Here is a 24,675-nt window from a genome sequence, read left to right as displayed (position 1 = left end):
ATCATCAGGAATTTTCTCCTGTAGGAGATCCATGCAACATAGAAGTCGCGTTATGATTATAATGGTACATTTTACTGGTAAAACATTTCTCAAGAATCCATTTTTTGACATTGCTCCTGGTATAACACAGTTGATTGTGCTGTGGCTACTAAGTTTGTCTACTAATTAACATTAGTACATGCACTCTATCTAGAGATTACATCCACGCCAGACACGCAATTCATAGTTACAACTTCTAAAGGACTAACCTGTGTATTTTGACAACAAAATTGCTTTAGTAAGAAAACATTCATTAGTTGGCGTCTATAGTAACAACGTTACAATACTGGCGCCATGAAGAGAGACCTTTCTTTTTCACAGGTGTCCACGGAGCAGCACGTAGATACTCCACGCGTCGTGCTATTCATGGGATCAGAGTTCCAGAGGTCATCCCTGTGGGGGTGTTTCTCTTCGGGAGCTAGGACTCAGCTCATAGTTCAATTCTTGATACTTTATTTCTACCCTATTTCATTTTGTGCTGTTTTTTTTTTAAACATAAAAGAACAGCCCTGGCCGGTTTGGCTCAGCGGTTAGAGCGTTGGCCCGCAGACCCAAGAGTCCCGGGTTCAGTTCCCGCTAAGGGCACGTACCTCGGTTGCGGTTTGTCCCCGGCCCCGGTTGTGGTCGTGTGGGTGGCAGCCAGTCAATGTGTCTGTCTCACATCGACGTTTCTCTTTCTCTTTCTCCCTCTCTCCCTCCCACTCTCTCTGAAAATAAATGCAGGAATGTCCTCGGGTGAGGATAAAAAAACCCAAAAAAACGACAAAGCCAATACTTTCAGTGGACTGTCTTCAGTGGAAGCTTTTGAGTGGTTGTCAGGAGTTGTTGGACTGGATCGACTTCAGAAGTTTCTGGTACATTTCTGACTTTAGGAACCGCGGGTACGAGTCTCTCGCCATGTGCATGTACACTATCTTCTGAGCCTCCTCAAAGCACGTTTGGGTGGGTTCTTGAATGTCCCTGATGATGGCTTCTCTGGTCGAACTGTCAATGTTAATCTGAAAAGCGAAATCGACCAGTAGGCAGGGTTAGCGATGGAAATATAACGGAAAGGTTTAATTTATTCTCCCTCCTCCGTTCCAGTGGACGGGGTCGCTTTGGGTGCAGTTTCATAGGTTTCGGAAAGAACATCAGAGATAAACTCCCTGCTTCTTTAAAGTAAACACCCATCTCTGTCCCACATACAAATGCCGGAGGCGCAGGGCCTGGAGGGCGCAGACACGTTGTTTGTTTAGGAGGTCACAAGTGGCCTGCTAGTCTGCAAACCAGGAAGTTTACCAGATGGAGGTCTTTTTTTATGGAAATAAGGGAAGTTGGTGCTATTTTAAACTTTGCCTTCCTTAATAGACATGAGTGTCTCTTTGCCTGAAAATGCCCCAAATGGGAAGAAGGCGAAGAGACACAGAAATAAGAGAAGCGGTCATTTCGGGAGAGCTAGTCTTTTCCAGAGTTTTGTGGAACTAGCCAATCAGGTAGGGCTGGCCTGCGGGGTAGGAACCTCATCCACCAGCCTGTACCCTTGTCCCCCGCTGACCAGAACTTTCATTCCACATGCTGTCCCCACCAGGAGGGGTCTCAGGGAATCGGGGCACCGCTGTTTGCCTCAGGCGGTGGCCGGTGATGGCAGTGTAGCCAGGTGACTGCTGGCTTTGCGGTTTAAACCCCGGTGGGCAGTGAGTTCTGGAGTTGGAGGCACAGACTTTGCCCAGCACCACAGGGGATGTCAACCTGCCCATTTGGTGACTGTAGTTCCTTCTACAAAGCCAGTTCTTTGGAAATGCCTTCTCTAGGGAGTTCCAATAAATCAATGAGGAGGGGCTGAGGAGCCACCCTGACCCGAGTGTGAATCCTGACTTCCCTACGTCACTGCTGTGCCACTGACGTCAGTGACCGTCTCTGGTCCTCGGGAGTCTTATCTGTAAATCCGGCGGACGGCACTGGTTCTACAGCGCAGTAGGAGCGCCTGGCCCATCCGTGTGCTCGGCAGAGGGTAGCACCCTCAGTTCCCCTTGCTCTCGCTGGTGGGTAGTTACCTCTCTCGGGGACTGTGGCTGGATGTAAACCTTATAAAGCCTCTTGGCCTGATACATCCTGCTCCGTCGGGAGGCAATTTTCTTGTAGGTCTCACACGCCACCCAGAACTGAATGTTCTCCTCACTGTGTTCCGTCTTCAGATACGCTGCGTAGGCCACTGGGCCATCTGAAAGTCACGGAGAAATCACTTTGTTTTCATGGGTCCAAATTATTAAAAACTCTGAGAAAGACATCATGCCAGTTAAAAAGAAAGTCTGGATCAAAGCTCCTAAACTATTTAACAAGTGAGTATTATATAATATCACACACACACACACACACACACCGTATCACACTCAGCTCTACACACCTGCAGTACGTTCTGACAATGCCAGTCAGAGGTGTGATCACACCTTCATGCCTTTATTCTGAGTCACTCAGAGTAACATGTCACCAGTGTGGGTGGTTCTCAGATAGGAGAGGACACAAGGACCCAGAAACACGACTGATGTCAGATTAGTGGGTAGAACCCTGATCATAAGAAGTCTGAGACCTCAAGCCTACCTGGAGGTCAAGAGCAAGGTCTAGACCCTCAACAGTCAGGTCAGGGGTGACAAGAAAACATCTTTTCACGTAGATGTGATCAGCTGATCAGACTGCACAGCCTGGGGTGTTACTCAATATCCAATGAGAGCAAGAGAATGTGGAATAGGTGGAATATTCAACTTCATATTCCTGGTTTATGGAGAAATGGCGGGCCAGGGGAAGAATGGGATTGGGAGGGGGCGTTGAAAACTGTCTTCGACTCTGGAACAGGACGGTGGGGTGTGTGCAACAGAACCATGAAGATGGCACACGATGCCAGAGATGATTATCCTCGGCTCTGGTCGTACACTGCCTTTCCCGAGTGGGTAGACACAGGCTACCACGTGACAGGGGCTGTTCCTATGGAAGCAATTTTGTAGGTGCTAGAGTTTGAAGAAGCTCGGACAAATGTAACACATTAGTAAGAATCCTTGGGAGGACCAAGTGTTCTCAAGATTCAAGATGAACACTCTGAGATGAATATTCAACCTCTTCTGGTGATGACGAAGTCTCCTGGCATCTCTGAGAAAATGAATTGCTAAATGATGGAACAACGTGAGTTTCCGGGGACAGCGACAGAAACGTGTGTGTGGGCATGTTGGCATTCTGACGAAGAACGTCTGGACCAGTGTCGTGAACTGTTACATGTAACAAGTGGGATGGAATGTTGAGTAAAATCTTATCATCCAAGTTCTTAACATAAGAGATTAGGTCAAGCTTCCTAGGCTAGACTCCTTGACTTCTACTGGCTCTGTTAACCGTGACACAAAAAGAAAGGTAACAGTTAAGATATTTTGTATCCTGTGGTACGTTTACACAATGGAATACGATGCAGCTGTAAAAAAGAGCGATCTCTTACCCTTTGAGACGACACGGAGGGACCTGGAGACTTTTATGCTGAGCAAAATAAGCGAGTCAAAGAAAGACAAGTACAATATGATCTCACTTATATATGGAACATAACAAGCAAAATAAGGTGTTGACAAAAAGAGATCCAGAGACATGGAAGTAGGGAGCAGACTGACAAACCTCAGAGGGCTCTAGGCTGGGAGGGAAGGGAAGAGATAAACCAAAGAACTTACATGCATATATGCACAACCAATCCACAAGGACACTAGGCTGGGGAAAGCAGGAGGGGGGTTGGGAACAAGAAGGAGGGGTCAATGGGGAAAACGGGGGGTGGGGGGACATCTGTAATACTTTCAGCAATAAAAAAAAGATATTTTGTGTCCAAGAGAAGGACTCCAAACAGAGGCAGGTCCTTGCAAAGGTGGCCCTGGGGGTGGGGAATCCTGGGACTCTGCCGGAAACACCATCCTGGGAATACGCAGAGTAGAGCAGGGCCTGGTCATTCCCCATGGGCGGGGCTGGCCTTCATCATGGGGGGGAGGGGGGTTTCAAAGGCAACCTCGCTTGAGTTGAGAGAACAGACAAGACAGGGGCAGATGGTGTATACAAATGTAACATAGGAAAGGATATGGATTGGTTTGTCCTATCCAGTGGGGGATGTATTTTAACTTAGATTTCAAGCTGAGAAGTTTATTTTCACACCAAGGACTATTAGCTGGGCCTCACACAGAGAGAATACAATGTAGCAACCTGCACTCCTACTAGAGATCTAGCTGAATGGAGAAGCCCTCCAGGTCTGGCTCAACCAGTGAAGCTGGGAGCCAGTCCTCTGCATTGTATATTGGAAGAAACAGTTCTGTTTAAAAAAAATTTTTTTAAAGCAATTTGCTATATTTTGCACTCGGAGGAATTTTGACCGAGAGCGTCATCACGGACAGGAAATAAGGACCCTAAAATAAAGAAATGAGCTACGAAATAGAAATGAGATCGCCGATAACATCCCTAGGTCCCAGACTGAGAGTCAACCACCAGGCTACGTGGATCGTCTGCGTGGATGAGTGGGTGGGGGCAGGGAGATGCTTTGGAAACGAAGGCTATCATATTCTGCATCTGTGCTTATGGTCGTGTTTAGCTTAATTGCACAGGAACATGTTTAGAGGTTGTCACCGCAGAGCCTGCCTGGGAATTGCTGGGAGGCCGATGGCACTCGTCACTGCATCACGGCCTAGTGAAAGCTGGCCCTGGGCACTGGAACCTGTCTGGTGACTCAGCTGTGATTCCGGCGGGCAGAGGCATTGCTCACACGGTCGGTGTGTTTTTGCAGGACTCTGTGCTCCTCGGGCTCATGTTTATACATTAGCCATGCTCGCGGCTGCAAGCGCACACGGATAGAACTGCTCCGGAATCTGAGTGATGATGCCGCTCGGCATGGGATCTAGGGTATCGATTCGCACAAGTGGGCTACACGGTGCGCAGCCCGTCCTGAGGTCTTCCCTGGCGCTCCTTCCCACATGACACTCAAGAGACGGCCCTTCTGCTTGACCAGAGTGAAGCTCAACAACAGAATGGCTCATTAAACCGAGAAGCTGGGGGACTTAGGTTTAGGTCATACACGGTGTATGCCTTTTGCGTGGAAGTGAGAGTGTGTTCTGGGACTCTCTAGCGTGTTATTTTTAAAGCAGTCACTGCAATCAGTGTTTCTATGATGCATCAGGGGCCACAGGCCGGGACCTCGATGCAGAAGGGGAACACGACTTGGCTCCCCACGGAGTCAGAGCGGCGGCCCACCTACTGTTCCCCCTGGTTTCTGCTAGGCCGTCACGCTCCTGCCATCATTAAATCCTGCAGGTGGGCTGTGCCCACCTTCGCTTAGTAATATGTCGAAAACAAATGTAAATCCATTTTATTTTCTACCTGGCTCACCGGGGACAAGGAATTCCACAATTCTACCCGCCTCTGGGTGAAGTGTTACCGTAAATCTTCTGTATTATTAAATTCTCTGGTTTGGCTTCTGTGATATTAATCATTTCCGGTTTTTCTCCCAACTTCTCTCTGGTCTATTATTATAAAAGTAACTTCAACTACTGTGGGTTGCTTATAAATGCAGGAAACTTCTTCTTTTTTTTTTTATCCTCACCTGAGGACATTTTTCCATTTTTTGTACAGACAGAGTGGGAGGGAGAGAGAGGAAGAGAGAGAGAGGGAAACATTGACGTGAAAGGGACACATCGAGTGGCTGCCACCCGCACGACCAACCAGGGCCGGGGACAAACTGCAACCGAGGTACATGCCCTTAGCGGGAACCGGACCCGGGTCTCTCAGGACCGCAAGCGGACGCTCTAACCGCTGAGCCAAACCGGCCAGGGCGGAAACTTCTAATAGAGATAACCATTATTAAGTTTTGTATATTTCCTGTTACTCTATTAATCCTTTGTTCATATATGACGGCCTATTACCTAGTATTAATTTAACTACACAAACACAGATACACACACAGATCAACCTATTGGCATTAGACTGTGAAAGCAATTTTGTAGGAGTCTTGCATACTTAACCTGTAGGAAACACTGGGCTAAGCTCTAGTATACCGAGCGACCCTGCTGGTATTGGCTGTTTAGGTTGTTTTCTCATTTCATGTTACAGATTGTCCTACATTGAACATTTCAGTTCGTAAATCTTTAATTATTTTCTAATTATTTCCTTAGGGACCTGGAAGAAATGGTTTGCTTGACTGACAGTGTAATATTTTTGGAGACTCTTGATGTCTACTGTAAAGTTGCTTCCAGGATCATTTCATTGTTTTTCATTACTGTGTTGAAATGTCTGCTCACTCCATCCCTTCCAATCTCAGGGTAAAACCAGTGACTCATAATTGTTTAGATTTGTATTCCTAAAATAGCAATGCGTAAACATTTTTTTCTTTCTTACTGACCATTTCTTTTCTTTCTGTGAATTTCAAATCTTTGCTTCCTTTGTCTTTGGCATTCCTAGTGTTTTCTTGAATTTGCAGATCTCTTTAGATATGAGAGACTCTATCTGTTATATTGACAGCATTATCTCCTGTTTTTACATGTTCTTTTTTGTGTATGATTTTTCAGGAGTATTTGTAAACCATCTAAACTGGAAAAAAAAAAAGACCTCAATTCATCAATCTGACCCTGCTTTTCATCTTTTCTGCATTGTATTAGACTGTTAACAATCTCTCGAACAAACATCTGGCCAGGACCCTTTGTTTGTAACCTTTGACCCATTTCTCATTGCCCATCAGACCCCGTGCTGTCCAGCTCCTGTCTCTCCTGGACCCGCGCTCTGTGGCCCAGTTCCTTCCTACCCTGACCTGAGACTCAGCTTCGGTCTCTGGGTTTCTGGAACAATTTGTGGGAACCTGTCAGCAGACAAAGAGCACCTAGTACACGCTTATTGTAATTACGTCTCTCTCTGTACCAAGCCTACCGTATTTACTGCCTTGCTTCTCCCGCCACCTGCACACCCTTCGAGAGCTGGACTGTGCCCAGTGCCCACGCCCTGCCTGGCACACAGCAGGCACCGAATAACAGCCTGCCAGTGCCCGCCTCCGGGCCCCCACGCGTCTGGATATTAAAGGGACCCCACAGGCTTTGAAAAGAGAGGCAGCCCCTAAGTATTCCGCATCCAGGAAGCACCAAAAGGCCAGAGGGGTATAATTGATACACTGTTACTTTTTGGTTTTCTGAAAGGAGACAGAAAAAAAAAAAATGTACTAATTGAACAGCGATGTCTCTGAGGGGCCAGGTTTGGTTTGGTTTTGTTCCCTGCAGGGTGACGAAGGGCAGGAGACATTAAGGGAGGCGAGGAGGGTGCCAGGCCGGAAAAGCTGCCCGGGCAGGAGGTCCTATGAGGGTCGGGAGGGAACCATGGCAACAGCCGCAGGGCTGGAACAGCCTCAGGGCAGGGAGCGGCCATCTGCACGGCGTCAGGGTGCCCACATGGGCACAGCAGTGTCTCTCCGGGATGTCACATGTCCACGCTGCACCACAATGAGGAGGGAGATGCCTGGGCCCGCCGAGGCAGCTCCCCAGGTGGACAGCCTTCAGCAGCACGACCGTCCTACAGTTCCAGCCTGGGGTGGCCCGGGCTGTCTGCAGTGCTCAGCTGACCGAGGAAGGGAGGACGTGTAGCACACAGGGCAGCACTGAGCCCAAAGGACAGGAGGATGCAAAGGCGGCGTGAGTGTCCAGGGTGGCTGGACTCTTCTGCGGTGTGTCTGCAGGGAGCGCACGGACCAGGCGCAGAGGGACGTGGCGGTGGGCCCTTGCCATCCCTCGGTCATCCCGCCGTCCTTCCCGAATATCACCCGGCTCTCAGACCTTCAGACACTGTTCCGATCTCCTCCCCTTTTAAAATGCCCACCGGTCCTGCGCTCGGCTCTCTGCTGCTGACCTGCCTCCGACGTGGCTGATGGAACCAGGCGGACATCCCCTCACCGCTCCACCGAAGTGACCAAGCTTCCTCCTCTGCTGACCGGCACTGCCCTGCCCGACTTCCTCCCAGAAGGAGGCTCCTGTTCCTCTTTGGGCCAAACACTTTTTTTTTTGGCTTCTACCTAATTTTGCTGCTTCTGCTGCTATGCTTGTCCCCATGGCTCCCACGATGGTCCCCACTGTCATTGGCCATCAGCTCCTTCCTCCCTGAGGGTTGCCACGTTCTCAGCCACTCGATACGCCTTTCCCTGCTGCCCCTCGCAAAGCCTCGTGAACCACAGCCGGTGTTTGTGTCCGTCTCCGCCACGCCCTGCACGTAACCTCGTCCAGACACCGTTGGCGTCCAGGCGGCCAGATCCCTTCGTCACCGTCCTTTCTTCGTCGAGCCTGGCCTGTTAGCAGCATGTGGCACAGTTCACAGCTCCCATCCGGGGGGCTGTCTTCCCTTCCACGATCATATACTGTTGGGGTCATCCGTGATTCCCCTGGCGTCTTTTCTCACCTCTGCCGGCTAACGTCTTCTCTTAGTTTGGAAATGTTAACGTGCACCCAGACTCTCCTCTGTTCTCCCCTCCAGAACCCTCCGAGGGATCTCGGCGCCCCTGGCGTTGGTGGGGGTCTGTGCTCGCTTGTGGGAGACTTTGCATGGCATCAATTTTGTTAAAATCTGCTCTGCCATCGCCTGCCCCAAGGCAGGATATCTCTGCCTTCTGCATTTCTTTATCTCTGCATTTTGCATTTCTTTATCTCTGCATTTTGCATTTCTTTAAGTAACCATTTACTCAACAAGCCAGTCTTTGCTGACCTTTTTGTTCCTTTGTAGTATTTCCTAGAATTGCTTCCGGCAAGCTTGGTGCTTGGCAAAAGGTGCTTCTTGCCCTATATATTGTGTGAATTACCCCTGAATAAATGAGACTTGATCAGAGCCCTGTTTTGTCTCCATTTCTCGTGTCTCTGGTCCCTCCTCATCCTCACTCCCCCTCTAGAGTCCTCGTTGCTCGACCTGCGGGCCGGGTCACTCGCTGATCCTCACTTTGGCTTCCCCGCTGGGTCCAGTCCCATCTGGTTGATTGCCACAGACTTCCCACTCGTCTCTGCTGCTCTTCAGAAGAGACCCAGCAGCATCTTGTGAAAGCAAGACGCCTGCTACTCTGCAGTCCGGGTATTGCCGGCACCTAGAAGGCCCTAGGCTCCTGGCAGGTGAACTCCTTTCGCTGATTCGAAGCCACTAACCTCACTCTGTCTCAGGGCTTTCTGAACACGGTTCTCCTCTGCGGGGGTGTCCTGGCCCCCGGTCCCAGCGTGGCCGGCTGCTTCTCATCGTCCGGCTCTTAGCTCGGGTGTTGCCCCTTCTGATGCTTCTCTGGTCACCGATCGAATGGCCCGCATACACCTGCCTTTCCTTGTCACATTGCCCGGCTTTACTGTCTTCAAAGCACTGGCCACTTTCCGGAAATAGTTTTCTTAGTTCGTTTCTTTGCGTGCTTGCGTCTCCCTCCTCTAGGGGGAGCACGTGAGCTGAGCACTGTGACCTTGGCCTTGCTCACCCCAGCGTCCCGGTGCTTGGAAGGTCCGCTAGACACAGGGGGGACTGGGGGCGTCATCCAAGGGTGTGAGTTCCTGCTTTACTGAGCTTCTTTTTGTTTCTATTAAACACACGTTGCTCAAAGACTGGGAGGACCTCTATTCTCATCGTTTGAGATTTGGCCAATACATATATGTATGAGCCTTCTGTATTGTTTTCCTGACATTATAGATTTGGATTTTGATTATTTTTCTGCTTTGGTCTTTCCAGCATGAGGAGCCCTTGGGTTTCAGGGGGTTGTGGGTCTCCTTGTCTTTAGAAGGCATGTTTCTGTATCTTTTCTAATCCTACTAGGTTCAGCCATCAGAAATACCCGTAGGATCCCCGCCTCCCCACCCTTTTATTCTTGGTGTGCGCCTTATACTTTGATGATATTTTCGGGTTCTGTGCTGCGTTTCGGCTCACCATCATTCCAGGAAAAATCTTCAGCGACGCTCATGTATTCTTATGAAGAGATGACTAACAGCTCGGATCATTCTTTTCCCCCTGATTCATTTAAAAACTTACTGTGACTTTTATGTCCATTTGCGAATAATTTAATTCTTTCCCCAAAACGTTGGTGTTTGGAAACTTGGAGTACATCTTATCATCTGTAGACGTGTACATTTTGCAGGGTACTTTCTGCTTAATTCATTGTGGAGATTTTCTTTTTAAATTTATTATTTATTTTTTTTCATCCTCATCTGAGGACACTTTTCCATTTTTTATTCAGATAGAGCAGGAGGGAGAGAGAGGAAGAGAGAGAGAGAGAGAGAGAGAGAAACATCGACGTGAAAGGGACACATCGAGTGGCCGCCACCCACACGACCCAACCAGGGCCGGGGACAAACTGCAACCGAGGTACATGCCCTTAGCAGGAACCGAACCCGGGTCTCTCTGGACCACAGGCCGACGCTCTAACTGCTGAGCCAAACCGGCCAGGGCTTTTTAAAAAATTTTATGAGACTAGTTTTCACACCAAATCCTAAGGAATTCTACACACCTACACACCTACACATGACGTTTCTTCATTGAAAGGTGCACTCATTAAAAAAGATTTTTTTCTTTTGGTAGGCAGCAGAGAGAAAGGATGATATTCAGAGATAATGGACTTTTTACTAATAAGAACACTTCCTGATTACTGTGTGCCTCATCTGTGTCAGGCTTTGTATTTGACCCGCCCAAGAATGCTGGAAAGAGAGGTGCTATGATTCCCATTTTACAGATGAAGAATAAGGAACTCCGGGAGGGAGGCCAGTGTGGCCACATTTCTCATGGGTTCGAGGCTTGGGACGGGAATCGGCAACTACAGAGGGTCAGTCAGTAGCGGTGACTGAGCACATGCTTCTGTCCCTTCCTCTCATTCCAATGTCCTAAAATTGACCAAAATTATATACATATATATATATTTCATCCTCACCCAAGGATATTCTTCTACTTGTCTCAGATAGAGTGGGAGGGAGGGAGAGGAAGAAATAACATCGACGTGAGAGGGACACGTCGACTGGAACATCGACGTGAGAGGGACACGTCGACTGGAACATCGACGTGAGAGGGACACGTCGACTGGAACATCGACGTGAGAGGGACACGTCGACTGGAACATCGACGTGAGAGGGACACGTCGACTGGAACATCGACGTGAGAGGGACACGTCGACTGGAACATCGACGTGAGAGGGACACGTCGACTGGAACAATGACGTGAGAGGGACACGTCGACTGGAACATCGACGTGAGAGGGACACGTCGACTGGAACAATGACGTGAGAGGGACACGTCGACTGGAACAATGACGTGAGAGGGACACGTCGATGGGTTGCCTCCCACATGTCCCGACCAGGGTCGGCGAAGAACCACAAGCAAGGTGCCCTTGACTGGAATTGACCCTGTGACTCTCTGGTCCGCGGGCTGATGCTCTAACCGTTGAGCCAAAGTGGCCAGGGCCAAAATTATATTTTTAAAAATTCCGGATCATGCTGGCAACCTAGATCGCAGACCGAAAGCAGTGCCTTGAACGTGCAGGTCGGGGGGACGTGGCAAAGGAAGACATGGTCTCGGATGCTTAGCAAGATGGTGTGGCGGGCGCTCAGGTAGGACCCTGGCCGGGGGCCGGATGCCAGCACCAGGGAGGGGGTGAGGCGGGTGCCAGCTTGGGCAGGTGACTGGGGTGTTTCAGGAGGAGTGGCCACACCTGCTGCCATTGTCCTTGGTGCCAGGCAGTACAACAGTCCCAGACCAGGAGGGACCTGGAGGCGGGGAGAGAGGTAATGTCCAAGAGCATGGCAGCCCCCGGGGGGGACAGGTAGACCCCACTCAGGAGTCACCACCCTCCCGTCCCACCGATGAAGCCAGAGTAGCTCAGCTAACTCTCTTTCCACAGTCCGCGGGGATAACCAGAAGAAACCTCCCCAGACAGGCTACCAGGGATCCCCGAATAAAAACAGGCGGATAGGCAAAACTGAGCAACCATTCGACGGGAACAAACCCCGTCGAACAACAACAACAAGGAAAACACATGCCAAACCCAGCGGATGAGGATTTTCTCTGAGCACCTCCTACGTTTTTCCTTTTCTGTACCTGCCTTTCGGTATTTATCACTTTATACAATCTCCCAGTTTCCTGCCCCGAGCCAGCTGCCTGGCCACATGGATGCATGTTCTCTGCGTTTCCTGCGTGGAGCCCGTGACGGGATGACCCTCGGGCCGCTGACCTTATCTCGCGCTGATACCATCTGAACGCTGACACTGCGGCTCTGGAGAGGCTCACTTCCCCAGACGCTGAGCGAGTTAGAAAGGAGCTTTGAGGAGTTTTCTACTTTGGAAGGCACTCAGAAAAGCCAATTGTTAATTTTTTTAAAATTCCGGCTTGGGCCAGCTACGGCAAGGCAGTCTATTTCAGTACACGTTACTATTTAAGCACATTTCCAAAGGATTTCACACGCGGACTTGTGAAGAATAGCTATTCACAGTGACGAATCTTGTTTTAATTACCACTCAAGAAACGCAGAGTGGTTGACACGACAAACTATTTTCAGGGTTTCCTTTTTGAATTGTGGCAGCTGTCACTTGGAAGGCGGGGAGTGGAGGCCCCCTTCCATCATCCCATGTCCCCTGTCCCTGAAGAATGAACCCGGCTAGTTATTTAAAGATGACATGTGATACTCACACTTTGTAGCCATCAACTTTTCGAATGACTGGGCCCACTGTAGGAGTTCCTCCATGGTAAGGCTTTGAAAAGAAACGAGATGCTCAGTGCACTGACATTCTCAATGTTCTGCTGAAATGAGTACAAATATACCACCTGGAAAATGCCACCCAGCCCTGGCTGGTTTGCCTCCGTAGTTAGTGACAGTCCTTGGACTGGAGGGTTGTGGCTTTGATTCCCAGTCAAGGGCATGCACCTGAGTTGCAGGTTTGATTCCCTGGCCCTGGTTGGGGTTGTGTGAGAGGCAACTAATTGATGTGAGAGAGACACATCGATGTTTTCTCTCTCTCCCCCTCCTTCCCTTTCACTCCATCTAAAAACAAATGGAAAAATATCCCTGGGTGAGGATTAACAAAAAACAAAAAATAGCACCCAAATATAATCACGATGCATTTGCGTGAGGTTTGGGATGAAAGTTTACCTTCCTGTGATCTTTTACATTTTATTTGGACTTCCTAAATGCTTAAAATTATAAAAATGGCAAAAGTATTGTAGACTTGAGCCCTGGTCGGTTTGGCTCAGCGGTTGGAGCGTTGGCCTGTGGTCCAGAGAGACCCAGGTTCAGTTCCCGCTAAGGGCACGTACCTCGGTTGCAGTTTGTCCCCGGCCCTAGTTGGGTCGTGCGGGTGGAAGCCACTCGATGTGTCCCTTTCACTTCAATGTTTCTCTCTCTCTCTCTCCCTCACACTCTATCTGAACAAAAAATGGGAAAATGTCCTTGGGTGAGGATAAAAAAAAAAAAAGTATTATAGACTTGAGAATATAATAAAAAAAAAAAAATCCAAGACAATAAGAGAATTATAGCCCTCTGATCTTGCTCCCAAATTACTACCATCCATACTTCGACTTGTCTTTAGTCTTTTTGTTGTGTGTGTGTTTGTGTTTTTATTTTTTTAATCCTCACCGAAGGATATTTCTCCACTTATCTTCAGATAAAGTGAGAGAGAGAGAGAGAGAGAGAGAGAGAGGCACATCGCTGGGAGAGAGACACATCGATTGGTTGCCTCCCACATGACCCCGACCAGGGCTGGGGACTGAACTGCAACCAAGTAACATGCTTTTGACTGGAGTTGATCCCTCGACTCTTTGGTCGGAGGGCCGACGCTCTAACTGCTGAGCCGAACCAGCCAGGTGGTGTTTGTGTTTTTAAGCAAGAATTATTCATACTTGGTTGTGTGTGTGTGTATCCTCATAATGAACTTTCTATGTCTTCACGATTGTCTTACTAACCACGTATGGTTGTAATTTGCAATCACTGACATTCCCTGCCACCTGTAGTGACTATAGGGTGTTCTACAAGGGACATTCCATAGTCCACATAGTTATTTCCAGGGAGCGTTTTGGCGATTTCACATTTATTGTCATTCAGTCCGATGTGCCCAGCTCTGACTGCGGCTTGCCCTGCCCTCACACTCAGGGTGACCCCTTAGGACATGAGCCGTAGGGTCAGGTGGGTCAAGAGGTGCACGTCTTTAAGGGTCTCGTTACAAGTGGCCAAGTGGCCTTCACGGGGTTATGCACGGTACGCAGCAATGAGTTTGCCCGCCTCTGTACCAGACTCAGTTTACCCACAGATCCTGCCCGCCTGCTTCCGTGGAGTCAGGCTCCCTCTAGGGGATCACTACCTTCTATCACTTGCTATAATTTTTTACATGTAGATGGTTTTATGACTGTGAACAGTGTGTCCAGTTACATTTGACTTTAACAGTATTTTTTTTTCTTTATTGATTTTTAGAGACAGAGGAAAGGAGAGGAAGAGAGAGATAGAAACATGGATGAGAGAGAACATCGATTGGCCGCCTCCTGCACGCCCCCCACTGGGGATGGGCCCACAACCTGAGCATGTGCCCTGACCGGGAATCAAACCGGTGACTTCTTGGTGCAGGGTTGACACTCAACCACTGAGCCACACTCACTGGGCTAAACATTATTTTTTTTAAAAAAGCGTTTACCATGGAGGAAACGTCTGTGGAGGATGCTGACTTTGAGGCTTTACTTCTGCTCATTTTGGGGGGCTTTCGAGGTGACCTGGCAAAGCTGACATATACATCATTTTCTGTTCCCTCTACTAAAATGCTCGCTGTGTTCACTGCCATTCAGTTTCCCACTCAGTCTCACATCTCCCGCATTCAGCAGCTGCACGTACTGACGGGCAGCTGTGGACACCAGCTCCCACTGTCCCCGGCGGACGGCCAGCCCCCGGCCAACGCTGAGGGGACGGCCGTCTGCATTAGCAGCTACCTGACATGACGAGGGAAGATTAGTTGGAGAGGTTAGACAGTAACCTGGAACACAGAAAGCCACTGGGAGTCCCCAAAAGGTCAGATGTGTTTTGTTTTCTAAAAACGTAGCTGGCTCTGGCCAGTCCGGACGGACCGTGTACATCAGCACCGGGGCTTAACAGTGCCCTGCTGTGAGGATCGCTGGAAAAAGAACATTTCCATGAAATAGTATCTGACTTACTGGTCTTTTCTCTGCTTAGAACGCGAGGAACAGTAGCCTAAAACAACCTTGCGATCCGGTGAAATGGGACAGTGCCCAGCAAGGTGGCTAGCTTGTCTCTTCGCCGCCCGGTCCCCTCCTCCAGGACAGGACAAAGCCGGCAGCATGACCAACATGCCATTCCTGTCCTGGGTTGGCTGAAAACTGGTGTTGCTAATGGCTGGACAGAGGATTCTTTTGCCTCTCGGATTCGCGAGCTTTGTGGAGATAGATAACAATTGCAGAAGTGACGGTGGCGGGGGGGGGGGGTTTAAATTGTGAAATGAAATTTCTTTTTAGTTTAGCCTCCTTTTGGCTTGTATTTTTCTTAGTCTCCCACAAGCTTCAGACCGTCCCATGGCTGTCCAGGCGCCCTCATCAGAATAGTGCTGGACACCCTTGCCCCCTCACCCACCACATTTAAAAATGCAAGTTCTCAGCCTGGCTGGTGTGGCTCAGTGGCTGAGCGTCGACCTTGCATCAAGAGGTCGCCAGTTCGATTCCTGGTCAGGGCACATGCCCAGGTTGTGGGCCTGATCCCCAGTGGGGGGCGTGCAGGAGGTGGCCAATCGATGTTCTCTCTCATCGATGTTTCTCTCTCTCTCACCCTCTCCCTTCCTCTCTCTAAAGTCAATAATGAAAAAAAATAGAAGTTCTCTTTTTTTGGTCCCTCCTTCCTTCTAAACAGACAGGCCGTGGACACCAGGGGCACGGGAACGTTCTCAGACATCGTGATGGAAAGAGGAAACAGGCGCTTGGAGCCCTGTCCTGGCCTTCAGGGCCGGTGCAGGACTGAGCGCTCGGGTCCTGTGGAACGCCTCCAAGCCTCGGTCTGATTATCTATCAGGTGGGGCTGATACTATGTATCTCACAAAGGTAGCATCACGCACCTGGCGTTCGGTCATGAGTCCTGGTTGTGCTCCGTGGGCAGAAAGCAATGGGACCTGGGCGGGTACTCTGCAGGGTCCTTGGCAGAGAGGAGGACATTGTCCCCAGTCTGCTCGGCTCATCTTCCTCCGGGACTGGGCCTGTCCGTGCAGCAGGTGCACCGGCCTCACTGCCTCCTCCACCCACACACTTGCGGGCATTTGGGGACATGTTGCTACTTCAGGAGTGGACATAGTGCCAGGAGCTGTGGCCAGGAGAGGTCTCCCCCTGGGCTCGGCGAGACACTCATGGTTCACCTGTCAGGGACCCTCGCCCCGGGACGCTTCTGAGCTGAGCAAACCGAGTCCCACGTGCGTCACCTTCCTCAGGCATCACACGTTCTGCTCTGATATAGTCCCAGTGGCTACAAAGTCCAGCGGGCGGTGGCGCTTGGTAAGCATTTGGTTTCAGACCCAGTCTCGCCTCTTCGCAGGGGGGATGGAGATTTCTGGCTTTCGGCAGGTGGGGGGATTTGAACCACGGAAATATTTCGGATCAAAGACTCTCATTTTAAGATACTATAAAAGTTTTTTTTTTTTAATAAAACAATCTAAGAACACGTCCTCATCATGGACTCTCTGAAATCATCTGACTTGCTGAACTCTCAAGTGTAAACCACGAATAATGGAAACGGAACCAGAGAGCGATACACACTTGCTCTTCTGGGGGAATTACTCAGGCGTGGACCCTTGAGCGTCGACCCTGCACCAAGAGGTCGCCAGTTCGATTCCTGGTCAGGGCACATGCCCAGGTTGTGGGCCCGATCCCCAGTGGGGGGCGTGCAGGAGGCGGCCAATCGATGTTGGAGTGAAGCTAAGTGGGCACAGTGTGCGAGGGTAGCGGGCGACTATGCCGACCCCCGTGTGGCGTGGTGACGTGCTCAGTGATGGCCGTGGAATGGGATCTACTTACTTCGAAAGGGGGTTCTCCGGTGCAGCTCCGCAGATCTTACAGAGCCAGCAAGTCCGCCTGCTCATTTTCCTAGAGAAATACAGTGCACACTTAGTGTGAGTTAGTCATTGAAAAGACGGGGCTGTGAGGGTCCCTTTCAAAGAGCACACAGGATCGTAGAGCTTGAAGGCGATGGGACTCCGTCACTGGTGGGAGCGTGGACGGCAGGAGGATGAAAGGACTCGTCGTGACTGTTTTGTGGGGACCCAGCTGCTCGAAGTCGGGACATTAGGCCCCATCTGGCCCACCTAGTCATCCAAGAATGACATTAAAAGATATGTAACTCTCTGCTACTTTTCATTTAGGGCCCGTGACAACGAATCCGTCAACTCCCAAGGTTTCCCTTTCTGGGTTATTCTTGTTTTTAGAAAGCTCTCTCAGCCCTGGCCGGTTTGGCTCAGCGGTTAGAGCGTCAGCCCGCAGACCAGAGAGACCCGGGTTCGGTTCCTGCTAAGGGCACGTAGCTCGGTTGCAGTTTGTCCCCCGCCCTGGGTGGGCTCATGTGGGTGGCGGCCACTCGATGTGTCTCTCTCATATTGATCTCTCCTCTCTCTCTCTCGCTCTATCTACAGATGAATGCAAAAGTGTCCTCGGGTGAGGATAAAAAAAAATTAAAGAACAAAAACAAGATCTCAGTATATTGAACAAGAATTTGCCTCTTTGTAGTTAGCCCAATACAATTGTATGTACAGCCAAATCAAAAATAAGCCTCCTAAGGGCGACATCTAAGAGGGTGACACTTGCCCAGTTGTCCCCGTTCTGGGTGGAGTAACCTTGATGCAAAAACTCGGGGGACACCGCTCAGCCCAGGCCCTTAGGTAACAACATCCATCACTGTCCCCTCAGGACCTTGAGAAAGCAACTGCACGTTTGTTAAGAAGAATTGTATCCACACTTTATAACGAGAGCTGGAAATATTTTGCTAAACATGTATTCACACTTATAGACAACGTGTCAACAGGGATAGACAGTGCACTTTTCTATCCGTCTTTCCTGATGTATTTGAAACATCTGTTCGTCATGTGCTACGTGGCAAGTTCTGGCTGCCAGCGATCTCCACGGAGCCTGTCCCCCTCTTCCCGTTTTCAGTGACAAGCAGTCATAATTCATGTGATGGGGACTTCGCTACAGGAAGTAGAGGGGCTGGTGAGTACGCACAGGAAGGGCCCCTGACCGGATGTGGGGAGCTTAGAGGAGGCACCCCAGGAAAGTAACAGCTGACCCAGAACCTACAGGACGTACTGAGCGAAGGGGAGAGGGCGGGTTGGGCAAAGCTCCGGAGGCAGTAGGTTATGTCCTAGAGGGGGAAATGGTCAAATGGAGTCACAGCGTGGATCTGGAGCAGCAGTTCTCAACCTGTGGGTTGCGACCCCTTTGGGGCTCAAATGACCCTTTCATGGGGGTCGCCTAAGACATCACAGTAGCAAAATTACAGTTATGAAGGAGCAACGAAAATGATTGTATGGTTGGGGGTCCCCACAACAGGAGGACCTGTGTTAAAGGGTCGCGGCATCAGGAAGGTTGAGAACCCCGGTCTCGAGTATGGCAGAGAGAAGAGTCAGAGAGAAGCTGGAGTTAAGATCGGACAACAGTCATGTTCAACCGGTTCGCCGAGGCAAGGACGTGGCGAGAGACAGTTGTAGGGACAGGCAGAGGCGTGTTAGGTCTCACACACCGTCCACTTCAGGGTCAGGAGCTGGGAATTCATTGAAGGTTTGAAAATGCGGAATAGACATGTCAACCTTGGAAACTGGGTTTGGGAGTAGAATGGATTGTGCTGTGTCAAGGATGGAGTTGGGGGGACCAGTTTGGAGGCAATCCAGGGGTCCAGGGGAAGGATGTTACAGGCTTAGATTGGAAAGGTGGCTGTGGATTCCTCCCCCCACCCCAGTCTTTTGCTCTGCCTCTCTGTCTGTCTGTCTGTCTGTCTGATGAACGCTGTGGACAGAATGGTACAGCCGAGATGGAGAGACTGTGCCCTTTGACCGTCCTGGCCTGTGCACCGTCCTTCATGTCCATAAAGTCGACACTTGGCACACACACGGAGGTTGGCTGTGGGCAGAGATTGAAGACCCAGGAGAAAGAGTAAAACTCATAGAAGTTCAGGTTCCTGAGAAATAAAGAGGTGCTGGGGTTCAGAATGTGGGGGCCAGGACACTGGCCAAGTGGAAGCGTGGGAAAGTACGGTTTCCTTGTACCTGGAGGGGTGGGGTGTAGGTGCAGATCCCGTGTGTTTGTAGGTTGGTGGGTAAGGACGTAGGGACATTGTGGTCGGATGGACAGCTTTCTGTATGGGTCTCTGTGGTAAGGAGGACATCAAATCAGGGCTCTGTTGATTGTAAAGATAGATCCAAACTAGTTTAAGCATAACTAGGGACAGTTTCTCGCACGGATAGGTTTGTGTGTGCAGTTGGGCTCTGGATGGCCGTAATGGGGCCCCGTTCTGTGGGCAGTTCACTGAGGTCTTTAAATAATAATGTGATGTAGAGAAGAGCCTGTCCCAGAAAGATACAGCTGACTGAAGACGATTCACGGTGAAGTACCCGGGACCCAGAGAACTGTTGCGGTGACAGGCTGTCCACACTGATCGTGTGTGGAACTGGACCCTCCGCTAGGTTCGCGCCGTCCAAGTTTCAAGGCTCCTCATCTCTGTGATCACCTCTGAGATGCAGATCACCCAACGGCTCTCTGCTTATCTTCTCAGTGGGAGGATGGCCGGAAACTTCCGCTTTTCATGTCTTTTCTGACAGTGTGGCTACTCATCCCTGTCTCCTCCTGGGCCGAGACTTCTCCCCTCCCCCACCTCCTACCTGTGACAACGGCTTTCATGTGTCACTGTCTCCTGATCTACTGGAGCTCTGTGTGCACATTGGTAATTCCTGGAGCTGAAATTCATGTCTGTTTATAAGTTGCCATCTTTTCTTTAAAAAAAAAAATTTTTTTTTTATTGATTTGAGGGAGAGAGAGATAGAAATGTTGATGAGAGAGAACATCGATTGGCCGCCTCCTACATGCCCCCCACTGGAGATCGGGCCCACAACCTAGGCATGTGCCCTGACCAGGAATCGAACCGGCGACTTCTTGGTGCAGGGTCGATGCTCAACCACTGAGCCACACTGGCTGGGCTATTCTTTTATGACTTTAATGGAATTGTTCAGCATAATCATCTTAGTATGCAGCACACATTGGGGTCAGAGGCACAGCAAAGGTAAGACAGTTTCCAGATGCACCCCCCCAAATGTCGGGGTCCCCATAGCTGCTGAGAGGTGACAATTCGGGGCTCTCAAGCCAAACGGACATAAGTGCCCGAGTTCAGGCTCTTAGCGTTGCCTTCTCCAGCAGAGAAATGAAAACCCTCTGACTCTCAATTTCCCTTTCTCTCCAGTGGTACTGTCAAGATTGGAAAGGTACAAGCAAAAACTCCCTGTTCCAGTGAATTCGGTGTTCGTTCAGCCTCCTGCACTCTGTCCCTCAGCAAATATTTCCTAAGCTTTTCTTTCTCCTTTTTGTATGTGTAGGAAACACACATTGTCAGCCCGTGTCCCTTCCTCTTTTTAGATTTCCGCTCAGACCTCCTACGCTTTCCCGCTGAAGCTTATTTATTCGTCAGCCTGTGACCCTCCGGCCCAATGGTCATTTTTCTTTGTCACTGTGTTCCTATATTCCTGTTGCTCACCTGCTACGTTAGTCGCTGCCGTTCGAGCTGTAGAAGGAGCTGAGTCTGCTCCAGGGGTTCAGACACTCGGGGTGCCTGTGTCAGATGGAGGGGATGGAGCCACCAGGGAGGGAGGACTTGTTTGGTCAGAAAAACTTGGGAAAGGGATGAGAGGACAGTCCGGCCGGAGCTTCCCCGCAGGGACAATTATGCAGGTTGTCCCCTCTATAGAGACACCTGTCCTGGAGGGGGGAAGAGGCTTGGATCAGACACCCCTCTCGCCAGGCTCGGGGCCCAGGTGGGGCTTCATCCACAGGGAGCGGCTACCTTAGGACGGTCCAGCGAAGGCTGGGTGTGGACCAGCAGCGGCCCTGTGCTCGGGCGGGTGTCACAGGGAACCGGGTGTAACACATGTAAACACATATAACATCCAGTCGTCATGTTATTTATACTTCTGACTCTCCTACTCCTACTAGACTGTAAATTCCCTGAAGTGTGACATTCAAACGCTACCGGATAACCATGCATAAGTAGGTTTTTCTGGATTGTCTAGCCTTCCAAGTGACATGTTCACAGATTTATTAAATGATGAAATACCAATAGAATATAGTCACTGAGGAGCATCCACAACTCAATTTAAAAATCAGTGACAGGCCCTGGCCCGTGTGGTTGGAGCGTTGGCCCACAGACCGGGTTCGGTTCCTGCTAAGGGCAAGGACCTCGGGTGCAGTTCGTCCCCAGCCCCAGTTGGCAGCCAATCAGTGTGTCTCTTTCACGTCGATGTTTCTCTCTCTCTCTTCCTCCCTCTCTCCCTCCTCCTCTATCTGAAGATGAATGCAAAAAGTGTCCTCGGGTGAGGATTAAAAAAAAAAAAATCAGTGACAGGATTATATACGAGATGTATTATGCCTTGAATAAATAGACCACAAAGCAGTCTTGTTTTATGAAATTCTCTGGTTTCTTAGTCAATTAAGAAGTGGACCCTGCCCTGGCCGGTTTGGCTCAGCGGGTTGGAGCATCGGCCTGCGGTCCAGAGAGACCCGGGTTTGGTTCCCACTAAGGGCATGTACCTCAGTTGCAGTTTGTCCCCAGCCCTGGATGGATCGTGTGGGTGGCAACCACTCGATGTGTCCCTTTCATGTCGATGTTTCTCTCTCTCTCTCTCTCTCTCTGTCTGAACAAAAAATGGAAAAATGTCCTCGGGTGAGGATAAAAAAAAGAGAAGTGGACCCTGTTTGGCGCCGACCCAGGGACTGGAGTTCTGCCCTGTGTAGCATCAGGCATCCAGCCCCCCGCTGGCCACCTGTGAGCATTTCCGGGCCTCGTGTCCACTCTCACTGATGCTCTGCTACTTTGCTGGGACATCACAGGACCTGCCCCATGTTCTTCTAATGTCATCTACAGAGACACCTTCACAAAGATTCTGGCAATAAAACACATCGAACCCCCGACTTTATCGCCTCTTCCAACCAAAACACTGCTAATGTGTAGTAAAGGAATATAGAAAGTGTAAACATGAAGAGAAAAGGGGATTCAATAAGGATACAGGCAATGCACTATTTCAAACTAATTCTGACAAAAACGAAGAAAATACAGTTCGCAGTCTGAGGACAAAGAGTTTCCAAAGTGCCTGGTGGTTTGAAACGAAAGGTCTGCAACCCTGCGTCCAACAGTACTGCTCACGGAGTGGTATGTCTCTTTAACAAGACCAACGTGCCGAGGGCAGGGTGAAATACTTCCAACACTGACCGCTGAGAACTTTGCAGAAATATTTTTGGCAATTCCAAAAAGGGTACGTTCTAAATTCTTTAAAATAGTTTTTTGGGACTAACATTTGATTAAAATATTCCATTAACAAACTCAAATGTATTTGGTGTATAGTCAGACCCAATGAAGACTATCTTCAGTTAAATGATACCCTTGGAATTAGAGCCTCCATGGTCATTTACGAATAAAAATACAAATTAGCCTCAAATGTTAATAGAACTGCAATTCTGTTTGGCCAAAAAGAGTTCCCTGGGAAAGGATGACCTGAGCTGATATGATATAGAATTGATTTAAATTGAGAAACTCACCAAGCTTCAAATCAACAGTAATCATTTTGTTCTCATGTTGGTGGTATGATATGTGGAAAAATGCCATTGACCTAAAAATAAAATAGTAACAAAAACAAGAAGATTATCGTGTGCTTCCTGGAGAATGCATATTTGGCGGAGATGTCTATAAATACTCTGCCTTCTTAAGTAAATAGCTTATTCACTTTGTAAGTATTGGATGATGGTCATCCCTAGAATTTTATTAATTGTAGGAGTTGATATTACAAACATTGCTATACTTCTGATTTGTATTTTCCATTGCTTATTCTTTAAATAATTGTTAATTAATGTTAACATCGTGTATTAATTTGCCTATCTTTTAAAAAATTTTTCAATATTCTCTTGCTAAAACTGGAGTGCACTTTTACAACCTAAATGTACTTAGAACCAGGTTAGGTCTCTAGAGTAATTTATGTCTCAGTGTTTTCTCTGGTTATTTTAAAGAAAGCGTGCATTTCATCTATAGAATCTAATTCTCAGTGAGGGTATAAATGCATTCATGATGAATTAAGTTGAATATGTTCCATGCCAGAAATAGATTCAAGTTTCCTCTAGCATTTAAATGACTCTCTCTCAAAGTGATATGAAAATATAAATGAATTTTCCTAAATTGAGCCTTTCACATATTTAATATTTTTTTTTTACCATCCTGATAGGCTATTGATTAATCCTTTCTGTTTATATATAGTATTTGTATTTAAGTGTGTTTCTTTGTATTATGATGTAACAATCACAAAAAATTTAGAAAAACCTAGAGCAATTTACATTTTTATGAGGTTTTGTTTGCCATAGCACACAAAATTCTTGCCTAATTTTCAAAAGCAAGTAATTTGTGTATAGTTGTGCTTAGGCATAACATTAAGGAATAAAGAGATCTGGTAAAATCAAGATTAGCAATGCTTCATGTAAACCTTCCAACCTGGGATCAGCACAGCTAATTAAATGATGGAACTAATTATTTAGGAAATGCATGATTTTCTAAACAAACAAGTCTGAAATATCTGACTTTCTCTAAAGACCACACAGAGCCCCATAAAAGGAAAGAACATACACACTATACCCTAAAACCATAACATTCCTTTACTGCCAAATTTACAAGCTTCCTTTACACATGCGGGATGTAAGGTATTTCTGCTTGTTTGTCATTTGCGGATAGAAAGCCCAGGCCAGACCAACATGTGTTTCCTATACTGTTTTCCTTGCATGAAACCTGCGGACATGTCTCGCAGCCCTGCCATCGAAATGAAAATCCACTCGTCACTCACACCAAGCTGATATTATTGTCCCCATCAGCCACACTAGGCAACCTCATACTTACAAACATATCTTCTAGAGCAGTCCACCGTGCTAAATTTTATTTCCTCTTTGTCCGATCTTTTGGAAATCGGGTTCTGACGTGTCAGGAGACACCCGGCATTTTATTTTCCCTGCTGGGGGAACTCGCCTGCCTTGGTGACTCCCTTGGATGGTGCTCGGGCCTCTGGGAGAATGTCCTGTTTTTATACACGTATCTATGCAAAGAGAGGTTTTGTTGAATATGGAAAGTAGTGTGTGGCTGATAAAGAAGCTGTAGCTGACAGTATCAGCCCATGGTCGGCAGCAGCAGCTCCAGGAAATCTTCAATGTAATAGTCACCCCAGCCCAAATAATTCATTGTTCTAGTTTTGGAAAATGTATAGCTTAAAGGAAGATCTCCCTTTTAAAACAGAGAACTGAACACCAATCAGGAGGCTACCAGTGCAAACACTTTCTGTGAAATTTCTGAGAATTGTTCAAACCAGTCAGTTTACCGCGGCCCGGTAACAGCGGAAAGATCTCAAGGGACCTCTTTTCTCGTCAAACCTTTCTA

At 48.7% G+C, this 24,675-nt stretch overlaps 1 protein-coding gene across 2 annotated transcripts; it reads right to left on the bottom strand.

The window, feature by feature from the left end:
* Positions 1–726: 726 nt before the first annotated feature.
* RGS13 (regulator of G protein signaling 13) lies at positions 727–24,307 on the bottom strand. Of its 2 annotated transcripts, XM_036277625.1 has the most exons (6): positions 24,145–24,307; positions 22,806–22,876; positions 17,037–17,105; positions 12,678–12,739; positions 2,073–2,239; positions 727–1,037 (listed from the first exon to the last, which is right to left on the bottom strand). In XM_036277625.1, exons 3-6 carry the CDS (start codon positions 17,099–17,101, stop codon positions 855–857), a joined length of 477 nt encoding a protein of 158 aa, XP_036133518.1. In that variant the 5' UTR covers positions 17,102–17,105; positions 22,806–22,876; positions 24,145–24,307; the 3' UTR covers positions 727–854. The 2 variants fall into 2 exon arrangements, with proteins under 2 accessions (XP_036133518.1, XP_036133519.1); XM_036277626.1 differs by lacking the exons at positions 12,678–12,739; positions 17,037–17,105.
* Positions 24,308–24,675: the final 368 nt, after the last annotated feature.

This window comes from Molossus molossus, unplaced genomic scaffold (assembly GCF_014108415.1).
Source record: "Molossus molossus isolate mMolMol1 unplaced genomic scaffold, mMolMol1.p scaffold_m16_p_23, whole genome shotgun sequence".
Taxonomy (NCBI): Eukaryota; Metazoa; Chordata; class Mammalia; order Chiroptera; family Molossidae; genus Molossus; species Molossus molossus.
This window is presented reverse-complemented; position numbering and strand designations above follow the sequence as displayed.

Bases quoted from the DNA above. Each gene is read 5' to 3' on its own strand.
- RGS13 (XM_036277625.1), bottom strand. From the start codon at position 17,101: ATGAGCAGGCGGACTTGCTGGCTCTGTAAGATCTGCGGAGCTGCACCG. The intron at 12,740-17,036 runs GTAAGTAGATCC...TTCTTTTCAAAG, and splicing joins CCGGAGAACCCCCTTTCGAA to CCTTACCATGGAGGAACTCC. The intron at 1,038-2,072 runs GTAACTACCCAC...TTCGCTTTTCAG, and splicing joins AGCCACAGTCCCCGAGAGAG to ATTAACATTGACAGTTCGAC.